This window comes from Rhamphochromis longiceps, linkage group LG9 (genome assembly GCF_057381845.1).
Source record: "Rhamphochromis longiceps isolate RC_006_pf linkage group LG9, R_longiceps_female_GT1.1, whole genome shotgun sequence".
Classification (NCBI taxonomy): domain Eukaryota; kingdom Metazoa; phylum Chordata; class Actinopteri; order Cichliformes; family Cichlidae; genus Rhamphochromis; species Rhamphochromis longiceps.
In genome coordinates this window covers 3509791-3522124 of record NC_140565.1, presented here as the reverse complement: position 1 = coordinate 3522124, position 12334 = coordinate 3509791, and the positions used below count along the sequence as shown (strand labels likewise).

General features: G+C 42.8%; 1 protein-coding gene across 6 annotated transcripts in view; it reads left to right on the top strand.

Annotated features, from left to right (window-relative positions):
- Positions 1 to 57: 57 nt before the first annotated feature.
- LOC146661547 (uncharacterized) overlaps positions 58 to 12334 on the top strand; it is a 109583-nt gene continuing 97306 nt past the window's right edge. For 4 of the 6 annotated variants that reach the window (XM_085418032.1, XM_085418029.1, XM_085418030.1 and 1 more), the window contains exon 1: positions 76 to 148. Coding sequence is in view for 2 of the 6 variants with exons in the window: in XM_085418027.1 (XP_085274153.1) it covers positions 58 to 148 (91 nt within the window). In the remaining 4 variants the exon portion in view is untranslated. Of the gene's footprint in view, positions 149 to 12334 lie in introns of all 6 variants that reach the window. The other 2 variants (XM_085418027.1, XM_085418026.1) reach the window with 1 other exon arrangement.

The following is a 12334-nucleotide window of genomic DNA, read 5'->3' as shown; positions in this document are numbered from 1 at the left end:
GTTCGCGGTATCGTTTTGCGATTGGAGTAGAGGCAGTGCTGGGGGCGGGGCATATTTATGCAGCGTACACTCTTGGGTGGGCGGATCGTAGCGGTGACAGCGACGCTCGGAGACTCTAGACAAACTGTCAAAAAGGAGACAACTAACGGTGAGTGACGCTGAAAAATGAACGTCCCGTTTTGTGTGGTAACGCCCGGTGTGTGCACTGAGCGCGGGGTCGGTGGGCGGAAAGCCGCAGTCTTTGTTGCAGTGAACTGACGGTGATTTTGGATGAGTGAGCTCACAGGGCGCATCGCAGCAGGGACTGAGTACGGGTGTAGGTTAATGCTGCCTTCAGGTGCGCCTCGGACACTTTTACTTTCTGAGAAGAAGTCTGCAGAATTAGCACGCTTATGCTTTAGGCTAGTTAGCACCATGGTGGTATTGTTGTCGTTAGTTTTTTAGGTTTTGTTTCTCCCTCTGAATGTCCGCTTTGCCTTCGTATTATCACAGTAGTGAGTAGATCGCGTGCATCCGTGCCACTGTTCCCGACCGCTATAGAGACAGCATGGTGAAGTTGCACTGTCACAGCAGACTTCCACACTGTTACGCAAGTTTCCCCTTTATATGTTTCTGTCGCATCTGCCCATTCATTGGCACTCTGCAAGAACGACCCCGTGAATAAAAACAATCCTCCTTACACTGTGCTGTTAGAGTGCATAGCATATGGGAGTGGGTTCCTCCGAGCTTCGAGGAGGACAGACTACGCGAGCTGTCCTGTCAAGACATTTTGAGCAGCCAGCACTTCATTTCATGCACAGATTGCAGCTTTTTTTTGTCATGGTATGGCATGGCCAGTCATGGTAAAAAATGTGTTTTTCCCACAGCTAAAAAAACAAAAGTGAAACTAACGCAGCAAGTGCCAAAGTGCAGTTTTTCTAGTAGCCACTTTTGAAGCTGGCTCCCAAAGGGAGTCTAACATTAAAATGCTCAACATACCAATATTTTTAAAAAGCACTCTCTTTCACTCTCTGTGGATAAAAACTGTATGGTCTGTGGGATTTTCCTCATAGCTTTAGCTGAAAACTTGGCACCCCACCCTCATGCCCAGATACGGTCACATCTTGGTCCAAAAACCAGTGTGGTGAAGGACTAAAACTCGTGTTTGTGTTTTATAATGCAGAGTTCAACCGTTAGCAGATGTCATGGTTGCAACGTCCGTCTTTTATGTACAGTGTGTGAGGAAAGCAATGTGTAGCAAGCAGACCGTTGAACATGCTCAGCTTTACTTGAGGAACAGTGGCCCACACTGGTTTTCAGACTTATTGGAGAAACCTTCTTTATGCTGGCTCCTCTGTAGTAGGTGTGCATGTGTGTGCGTGTGTGTGTGGAAAGGATAGTTATAGGTAGCACAAAAGCTTCAGGAGTTGTATGGACTGAGCATTGAACTATTTGTTATCGAACCCTTTCAGAGGAATATTCACTGAGTAATGTTTTGGTCTGCAGCTGCACGTGTTGTAGTCTCTGTGAGACCCCTCTGCCTGCCACGCACTCTCATCCATGACACATCCAATTTTCAGAGGGATGCTGTATCTGCTGGCACTGTTGTTTTAACTCTTATCACAGCTTGTTACACTGTTACACTGCTCTTAATGTTGCTAATGGCTGTTTAATATTTAAAGAATAAACCCCAGGCTTTCCCTATTATGGCAGAAATTGGGTAGCAACACAGTATAGGTTGGATATCAGTGTGAGAACCGTGTTGACTGATGTCAGCATATCTGCAAACAAGATGGATTTGCTGATGTCACTGTCCCACATTTATCTGCTGTGTCACACTGTTTTTGCTCTGGCCAAATGTTCAAGGATAGTGTGGTGAATTCTGTCATATGTCACAGTGAAGGTTTGTTTCCTTGGAGCAGACTGGGTGGGGACTGCACCATCATGCCGAGTCATAGTTATCGTCCCGCTGATAGTTGCTGAATAGCATCGCCTCGTTAGCCAAGAATAAAGCTGTAACTGTCGTACCTGTAGAGGATTCTTAACGCAGTAGCACATCGTCCGTATGTCAAACCTCGGCTGTCTCGGAGCGTTCCAACCAGGTTTGAGGAGAGATGCCAAATTGCAATTAAAAGCAAAAAAATGAATTTAGCTTCATCCCTAATGCACCAATCACTTTCCAGCTTGAACCCACATCTGTCCATCTTAATTAGTGGGTGGAGCTTGCTCAGTTTTCCTAACAGCTTCATTCTGTCGTCAAGCTAGTCGTTCTTTGGGCAACAGGATTGCATCATCACTATATGTGACACAGCACAGGAACAGCCTAGTAGTGATGTAATCAAGAACAACCGGGCTTTCCGTTATTGCCCACATGCGTCCTCTTTGCGTCATTGTCTGCAGAGAAAACTAAAACTATGTCTGGAAAGTTTTATTGAACGGGTTCTGATGTGTGAGCTTCAAAACGATGATGAGCCGCTCAGTGCAGCCTCGTGTGAGCTGGCCAGTCAGTCAGCGAAACTTAGTGATGCTGGAAACCTTCCACGTTTAGCCTGCGGCGCTAATGCTGTCAATCAGTCGGTTACAGTTTTTATTACAAGTTAATTATATATATATATTTACCAGAGTGATGTATTTGAGTATTTATCAGGTTGCATCTTTACCAAACACCTTCTAGTATTGAGCATCTATATGAGTAGATTGTGGGCTTGGATTCTGCATGCTGCGTCACATCAGGTGTTTCTGCAGGTTTTCTGTGTTGAATGTCATTTGGTAACTTTTTTTATTCTGCTGTTCCAAGCACGTGTGCATTGCCTCCTTTACATGCAACCTTGCGCCTCCACCTGCACTGCAGTTTAGCAGTGAATTTATCACAGAAATTGATATAAAGAGGACTGACAGCAGAGGATTGACCCTCGGTAGCAGCCTCCCTCCCTTCATCACTCCTTCTATCCAGATTACTCTCCAATCCTGTAGCAGCCAGATTACTGAGTGGTGGGGAAATAAGAGGTGGGACTGATCTAAGGCCCTGGATGATTATGGACCTGATCCAGTCACATCCCTACAATGTCCTGATGCTGTAAGTCCACCCGCAGCCCTGACGGTTATCAAACAGTCTGTTTGGTGAGCTACTGCCACTCCAGCTTTCACAGGAGTGGCTGAAACACTGGGTGTTTGTGTCTGATCATTTCCTTTCTAGGGTACGATGCACATCTCCTGTTCTCTGTGTCGCTGAAACAGTTTTTTATGTTTTACTCTTGTTCAGAAGAGAAAGTACCTCAAAAGTCTTTTACTACATCTGTTTGATAGAAGAACGGCAGCACCGAGCGTCTGCCAGAGCCCACGTTTCCACTGGAACATCTGGTTTCTTCTCTTCCTATTTTATAACTCTACAAGTTCCCAACTTTTCATATTCTATTACAGGACATCTGCCACTGTCTGGCCACTTTTACATTTGGGGGAAATAATTCAGCAGGGGAAAAAATATTTTTCTGACGGTTGTTGGCCCGATTATTGAACCATTTGTGAATATTCGCAGCAGTAGTTGTCGTCCTTCTCATCAAGCTTCACGCTGATGGTCTCATTCCAGCCTTGTGCAGGTTTAAAATCCTGTCTCTGACGTCCTTTGGCAGCTCTTTGGTGTTGCTCATGACTGTGGAGAGGTTGAGATAGAAGGAATGAATAGAGGGACCAAAACCTCTCGTACAGTTTCTTCCCCTCTGGACTCGTGAACAACAACCGTATGACTGTTGGCACCACAAACACACGACCCTGCACGGTGTTCTCTGCATCTGCTCCATGTTTGCACTGATCGTATATCTGTCTGCTTAGCACTTTTAATTTTTATGTTTATTTAAGTGTTGTCTTACAGTAGGGCTGAACGATTATGGAAAATAATCTAATTGCGATTTTTTGCCCCAATATTGCGATTGCGATGCGATTATTTTTTAAGGTCTTTGTCTTCTGTATTATTAAACAAAGACAAGCAATACATCATATAGTATGGCCAATACTATATTACATTAATTTTAAACTGTTCTTTCCTGGAAGACAGACCTCTGTTATGATGACATGAGGTGATGCATGAATTGATGACTGACATTTTTATTTAACTTCTTCAATCACAACAGTATATTTGAACATACACAATAGTTTATTTTTAGCTTACAAACATCTGAGCATAAAGTGCTGACAAGGAACCCTGGTGTAAACATTAAAATGAAAGTCAGTACAATGTGCAGATTGCAGAAATATACATAAACAAAATCAGTGGCTTTACCACACTCAGTTTTTCGACATCTGTGAACTACTAGACAGTCATTCAATTAAAAAATAATATTAAATAAAAAATACACACATCTTACTGATCTCTGCAGTCAGTAACATTACACATAAAGTGCAAACATAATAGCAATTGTATAAACACACACACAAACACGCCTTTAAAGTTTAAAGGCGTGAAATTGGACGGTCTAGTTCTGATTAGCGTCACCGCTGTCTCGGTGGAGTTTAATAAACTCGGCCGTCTGCTTCTTGCTATCTAAAATATAACCAGACACTGGCGTAAATTCTCGACTGTCTCATACTTCTGTTTAATAAGTTTTCTGTTTGACGTTTAGTCAGCTGTGTGAAAACCAAGGAGGAACCCACCCGGGGGATTAATAAAGTTTTATTTTATCTAATCTAATAACTTTAATCTCAGCCAAACCGATTTACTCACGAACAAACAAAACACTGAAAAAAGCCCAACAATAACATTTTTAGGTTGTCTAAGTGACTTATATATTACGTTTAACCCGAGCAGCGAAACTCCGCGGTGATCTGAAAATGATGTGCCGGGAGTTGTGCCGTTCTCGGCCGCATCAGTAATCCTCGAGCTCCCGGCTAGCTGTCGAGCTGGTGGGTAGCAGACGCCTCTGAAAACGTCGAAGCACTTTTGCAAATATGGGATATCTTGATAAACCGAGCAGATATTTGATGTTTACACAACTACTTTCTCGCCTGAAAATATGTTAAAAGTTTATTTTGTGACCCTGAAAGATTAGTATGAGTAATTTTAAAACTTAGTAGCGGCCGCCATTGCTGGAAACTGGAGTTTGGCTGGGCCGCGCTATGAATTCTGGGATATGGTAGTAATTTGGACAGCCTTCGGCGCGTCGCTGTGACGTAATCGGTCTACAAATGCGGCCTCAGGAGGATGCAGCCCATGAATTGTATAATATAATCGCAGTATAATCGCAGCCTTTGCGGTTAGAAAATTGCACTTGATCATGTCGCGATATTATCGCAAATGCGATATATCGTTCAGCCCTATCTTACAGTATGTTTTGCACTAAGTACTGCAGCAATTTCCTAATGTTGTAAACCTGGTTCTGTGGACGGCTTGATAAACATAACCAGTAGAGATCAGGATCTGTAACTCGGAGTGTTTGTGATCTGTGCGCACACATGCACACAGTCTGTGGAAGCCAACGTTCTGGTCAGATACTTATTTCCTCAAAGGCATGCAAATCGATTTGTAACCTTTGTCTCACGTTTCTCTGGATTTTCTGTTTCTGTTCTGTCTCTCCATTAAAATGAAACTACCATCAAAATCGGAGGCTGTCCAGTTCTTACAATTACAGCTGTAGGAACTGATTATTTCAGCAGGGGATCAAATAATTAATTCCATCACTGTAATACCCAGCTGCCTCTTGCCAAAGTCAAATACCACTCAGTAGTTTTAAAGCTGTGCACAGTTTGAATTTCTTGGAAAAACTCTGAGATGGGACTTGATGGTAGCCCACTGCTGAAGTAGGCAGTGCAGATCCACGGCTGAAAACACTGTAAGAAAAACTGCAGTTGTGTGCCAAAATCCAGTGTGACAACTAAGATTTGTTTAGGGAGTGAAAAGAGACCATCTAGTAGATTAAAGCTGAAAGTCTGGACTTTATCTGAGTTGTTTCATTTAAAGTCAGTGTGGTAACGTACCAGAATGTCTCTGTGCAGATATTTATGGACCTCACTGCTGTGGTTACCTTCACCGACTGTGGCACCTGCCACACTTCAGCTTTGCCTGGTCACATACCTCGTCACCAACACAAGGCTTCTGTAACCTTGTGAAAACTGAATGTTGGCGTATCAGAGTAGACTGACTTTCAATCCTGCATCATTAGTAGGGCTGTGCGATATGACCAAAGTCTCATATCCCGATATAAGACATTTATCGTCCTGACAACGATATAAATCACAGAAATGTAATATTTTCTGTAGGGCTGCACGATTTTGCATAAAATGAGAATCACGATTTCTTGGCTTAGAATTGAGATCACGATTCTCTCACCATTTTCTTTTCCAGTATAAATATTTATTGCACTTATTAACTGCACATCAACTTAGTAACAGTTGAGACTGAACATAAAAACAATAAATAAACATAAAACAACAAATGTCTCACGTTTTGTCGTTGCCGCAAAATGTTGTACTGCTTGAAATTCCGTCTCCACCGTTGCTCGACGCTGCGTGTACAGAGCAGGTAGTGCAACAATAGAAAAATAGTTGTGGGACGGCACTGTGTAGCGTTTGTCTAGGGTGTTGATCATTTTCCTAAATCCCTCGTTTTGCACAGTGTTGATGGAGCCATATCTTTGGTCAGGTGATAAGTGATAGCCTCCGTAATGTCTTTGTGCCTGCGGGAGTTCGACGTGTATAGGGAAGCGCTGTATAAGGTTCCCGTTATTGATGTTTGGGTGGTTGACCGGGACGGATTTTCTCCTGTCACTTTCTCGTCATCCCTGACGTGCTCTCCGTGGTTTTTTCCTGCTAATTTTAGCATCACACGGCACAGCTTCTGTATCACGTGGTATAAGGCTCCGCCCTTGTCATTTGTTGAGCAGGAAGAGTGAGCGCTTGTTTTCATGCAGAGTACGTCCCGGATCAAAATGCGGTACAATCGTCGTCTTATTTTTTTTTTTTTAAATCGTTGTCATTTGGAAATGAGATCGCACATAAGTATGAATCGAGATCGCAATTTTCTAACGATTAATCGTGCAGCCCTCATTTTCTGTAAATTCTGTGAATCTCGGGCAGCTCGACTTGCGTGAAGTGTTTCCAGCTGCGCGTGGTGTAGCTGCAGTCGAGTGTTTTAACCGATGAAACGATACATTTTTAGACATAAGTTGTAACGGCCGACATTTTCTTTAAAAGTTTGAGTCTAAGGTTTATTTTTTAGCACCTGACGGCTCTTTTTTTCTTCTCATCTGTAAACTCTCTGCATCTTTCACGTGATTCAGTTTATTTTGAAAAGTCTCAACAGGATCTTGAGCTTTATTGTGAAAGGTTTAGTAGAAAACAAACAAGCGGACAGCAGAGCCACGATGGTTTTACCGTCATTGTTGCTAACGACAACACGTAAAAACAGGCACTTGTCTGTGTGGTTATATTAAATATAAGAGAAAGAGAGAACTTAAGATAAGACTTTATTGATCCCACAGCGGGGAAATTTTTGCATCACCTCAGCTCAGGTACAGATATATGAAGGAAATACAAAAATACAATTAAGTACAATCAATGAAAAAAAGTAAGATAACACACTATATACAATGGTAGCATACACAGTATGTGATTGTGGATATAGTTGGAAATATGGAAGACATAAACTATATAGCTTGGAAGGTCATGGAAAGTCCATTATGCATGAAGTGGTGACCGTGGATGTTCACAGTGTCCAGTGACTTATGACATCGTGATTGAGGAGTTATAGAGTCTAACTGCTAACTTTAAGACATGAATAAAGTCACTACAGTCACCATCAGAACCATGAACAAATATCGCTGTAAACAGTTTATTTTACGACACCACGAAACAAACGATGGCATCATAGATAACGATGGACGTTTTTATATCGTCAGCTGATATATATGGTTATATCGAACAGGCCTAATCATTGGTGAGGAGCATGTTTGTGGGCGTTGCGTGTCTGGCTGAACTGGTTCTGTCGCTGGCACATCGTCACAGGCTGCCAGCTGCATTTATTGTCATAATAAATTTCCAGAGTGAAGCTTATTCTCTTACAGCTTGTTGGCCACGCACTGAGACCTTTCTGTTACGTAGGTCGGCTCATGTATGGTGAAAACTCGTTAATGTGCAGTCGCTGGATTGGTTTCTTCTCCTTCTTTTCCACTACTGTAGCATGTGAAGGATGATCATACAGTGCTGAGGTTTATTTCCTGTTTTAAATCTCTCAAGCTTGGGTGGAATTACTAATGCTGCTTTTATCTTTTGTTGGATTGCATGTGTTTAAATAAATAATCAGCCCAAAGCATGCACGGACACTCCCTGAAATGACAGGTGATCTAAAAAACTAAAAGCATTTGTTGACACACGTCGAGTGTCCGCAGCTTCAAACATTTGGCTGTTTTCCCCCAAGAATGAAAAGAATTGTTGAGCATATCAGAGAGTAAAGTAGCATAAAATATGTGACAGGTCTTTGTGGGGTAAATGTTGTGAAACTTTGAATGAAAAGGTCTCTTATTGTTATGAAGAAGATTCCTTTTTCCTAACCTAAAGACTCTAAATCAAACAGTGAGTGAAGGTCAGGTAACCAGGGTAACGTCGTCTCTGAGGGTGCAAACAACTCTTACTTTACAAATTACACACATGGCACACTTACATGGGATTAGCTTAGACAACAGACTCCACAGTTGTCCCATATTTATAAAGGGTAGCTTTTGTTTAGCTGGTGTAAACCTGTCGTGAAATGCAGATGTAGGAGTTTATTTCACAGGAGTCGTATTTTCTAACCCACAGGTTCCTCTAATAATACCAGTCCTGTGCAAATAAGCATGCACTGCACAGAGCAGGAAACCTGCACCTTAATGCTTTAGCTGGATGAGGTTTGGCTCAACCCCAGATTTGTTAGTTCGTCAAAAGCGATGTTGGCTCTGTTGTCACAGCCACACATCTGTAAGGTCAAACCTACTGACGAGGTTGGTGTGATGTAAACTACATGAAATGACAGCCGTAAAGAGCTGTGGCTGCTCCACTCTGGCATCAGGCACTGGTTGCTGTTTAATGCTGCGGATGCAGTTTAGTAGAAACTCATTCATAAAAGTTTCCCTTTCATGCTCAGAATAACTACGAAAATGTTCAGCGCTGCGTTCAGTGGCTAAAGGTAGAGGTCTGAAACCAGGCTCGGTCGGTGCTGGCTCTGCAGCCCAGGCTTTTATACTTACGTCCAGTAAATCTTTGATCTGTGTGTGTTAATCTATTTAGTGTTTTTGTACTTTTAGGTTTAATGCTCACTCTGCAGTCATATATCTTTGAGGAGCCAGGACAGCTTGGCTGGGCTTCAGCAACAAACCGACTGGTTCAGGGTTGGAAAAAAGATCAGTCTGGGTTTAATCTTAAAATAATACAAACTTGTAGGATTGTGAGTGTTGGTCTGCTCTTGTTTAATATCTGATTGGTTGATGTTCATTAAAAAAAGACTAAAAATGCCCAAAGAGAGACTTAGGAAGGAAGAAATAAAGGAAGGAAGGGCTGAGGAGGGAAATAATGAGGCAGGCAGGGAAGGGTGGAAGGAAAAACAAGTTCTTAGTTACTGCGATGGAGTTTGTCTGTGTTCTTCTCAGGCTGTGGAGTGTCATCCTTGCCCTCGTTCTCTTCATCCTGACACCTGAAACACTCACCTCACCATGGCTGACATCACGATTGTTTTAAAATCTGAAACTATGTCAGAGAAAGCCCCCAGCAGTCATGTGAAACTCAATATTAGATTAGGTTAGAAGTGGGATTTAGGAAAGCCGATCAGTGCTCCACAGTCAGATCATCTGACTAAAGCAGGATACTGTCTTTAAGGTCATTCCAGCCTCTGTCTAGGAATCAGGAAGCAGAGGAAATCCATCATCCATGTGACTGTGTGCAGCCAAACAATGCAGACGGCAGTTTAGTGTGGGACTCCGTCATAATCCTTACACAGTGGGGCCTCCCCGTTCTTTCAAACCTGAGAAGTTGAAGCTTTTCTTTGAATGTGCGTCCTTTCCTCCTGAGCTCGGCCCGACCTGCTCTTCTTGATCCCTCAGCTGCCACGCTGCAGCTTTGATGTCAGGAACACGGAGGGCCAGCTGGTGCGTTTCAGCATTTCTCTCGGTGAAGTCTGAAGTAGATCACTTTGGTGTAAGTTATAGATTATCACTCCTAACTTAGCTACACCCCAGCACTGAAAAGGCGTGTGGGTGGAAAGCTGTCTGTGCCTTGTTTCACAAGTCATATTTACCTGTCAGGACAAGACTGCTGTCACATGCTCGGCCACCTGAAGGGAATCAGTGAGATATTATCTGTGCTCAGTCTGGCAGCAGACGGCTGTTTTACTGCAGTGCACCAGAGTCCGTTTAAGAACAAGTTCTTTATGATAGGTACATGTTTTCATGAACGGCAGGAAACATCTTTACGATGAGACGATCTGCTGCACCTGCTGCTTTCTGGCTCGTCACTTATTGGCTCTTTGGTAGGAGGGGCGGGACGACTGCCATCTATTCATTACAGAACTCCCTTATACGTTTCCCTTTAGGGTCTGTGGATGTTTCCTACGTATTAGGTCTCCAAGGCGCAGAGCAAGGGCAGTGGGTGTGTAACTCAGTGAGCGAGTGACATAAAATCTGTACCAAATCTTACGTCACTGTCACAACTTTGGGTTTTCATTTGTTTGTTAGACAGTATGGTAAATAAATCCTTGACTTCATTAGTTTCTTTTGCTTTGTAGTTTCCTCAAAAGGAAGAAAACGAGCTAAAGCTTCATTTGGACCCACACCTCCCAGCCCATTGAGGGGTGCTTAAATGTTTAACTATACAAGACTAGAACACAGCCGTACACTCTGCCACACAGATGGAAGCATTTAGGATTGGAAGCCATCAGCACTCAGCACCACACTGGTAAATATCCAGACCTGCCTGTAACACTTCCATCCTGATTATGTAGGACTAAATGTATTTTACTGTAAAGTCGTTGAAATGATGATTCCCTGTTGATGAGCGTGCTAACACTCATCAACAGTCTGAACCACACTCGACTGGCTGGGATTGACTCAGCTTACATCGAGGCATCAGTCACAGGTCAGCATGCTCATATTCCTCCAGTGTTCGGAAAGCGTGTTGGCAGACGAGCGTGCAGTCAGGCAGGTGGTCAGGTCGTAGTTTGTCCAAACTTGAAATGAGTTCCTGCTGTTCACCAACAGAGTTTTATAACGTAATAAGTTTGAGCTCATTACGAATTATTTTGAAGGAGCTAAGAACCGAGCGAACTTCTGGTCCTCAGCGATGTGTCAGATCCTGAGCCCGTTTCTATCAGGCATGAGTTCAGAGAAACACAAACACTCCTTTCTCTTCCAGGAAGACAGAGGAAAACATTTTGCTTGACTCAGGTTCACCTCTTAACTCTCAAAGAATTATTTATCACTATTGATTTCATGCTGAGTCAATATGGCAGCCATTACATGTTGTGCACTGTTACAGAGGTCAGACTTCTTAAGGGATGCAAAGCAGTTCATCAGTGATGACTGGCATCTCGGGCAGGTTCTGTTAGTCCTAACGAGTCGAAGATCCCCGGTTCCATCCTGGGGGAGAACACAAATGCCTTTGGGGTTGTGACGGGCATCCGCCATAAAAATCTGCCAATCAAATATGTGATGCTACGTGCTGTGACAACTCCGTGTGAACGAAGCAGCAATGCAAAGCAGCTTTATTCTATTCAGCCATCACCCATTACGACTGTACCCACTGGTGATGATTCAAAGACATGCCGTCAGTGGGGTTAGGTGAGTGCCGGTGGTCGTCTGTCACTCTGTGTTGGCGACCTGTCCAGGGTGCACCCGCCTCTCACCCTGCGGTAGCTGGGACAGGCTCCGGCCCTCCCTGCAAACCTGTACTGGATAAGTAATTAATGAGTACAATCGACAAAATAGACCCAAGCCAACTACTTCATGTTCTGTTTTATTCTCTGCAGCCATAATAGCAAAGCAGGAGATAAATGAATAAATGTAAAACATATCAAATGAAAACAATAAAAGTTGATGAATGGAAATGTAGAGATATTCAATTATGTTGTTTTCTTTACTGAAATAATGTACTTTGAAATGCACGTAGCATTTGTATTTATTTATTGTTTATTAATATCAATGACATGGATAGATGCATATTGTTTGTAGTGTATGTGCCAGCCTGTACCATCGATGGTTGTTGTTGTTGTTTTGTATCAAACGTTTTATGCTGAGGACGTAAAGAAACGTTAATCTGTTAAAGCAATGACAAAATTCATTCTTATCTTTATCACACTACCTTTAAACATTAAGCCAGTTCCAAATTATTGTAGCACAACAGATGA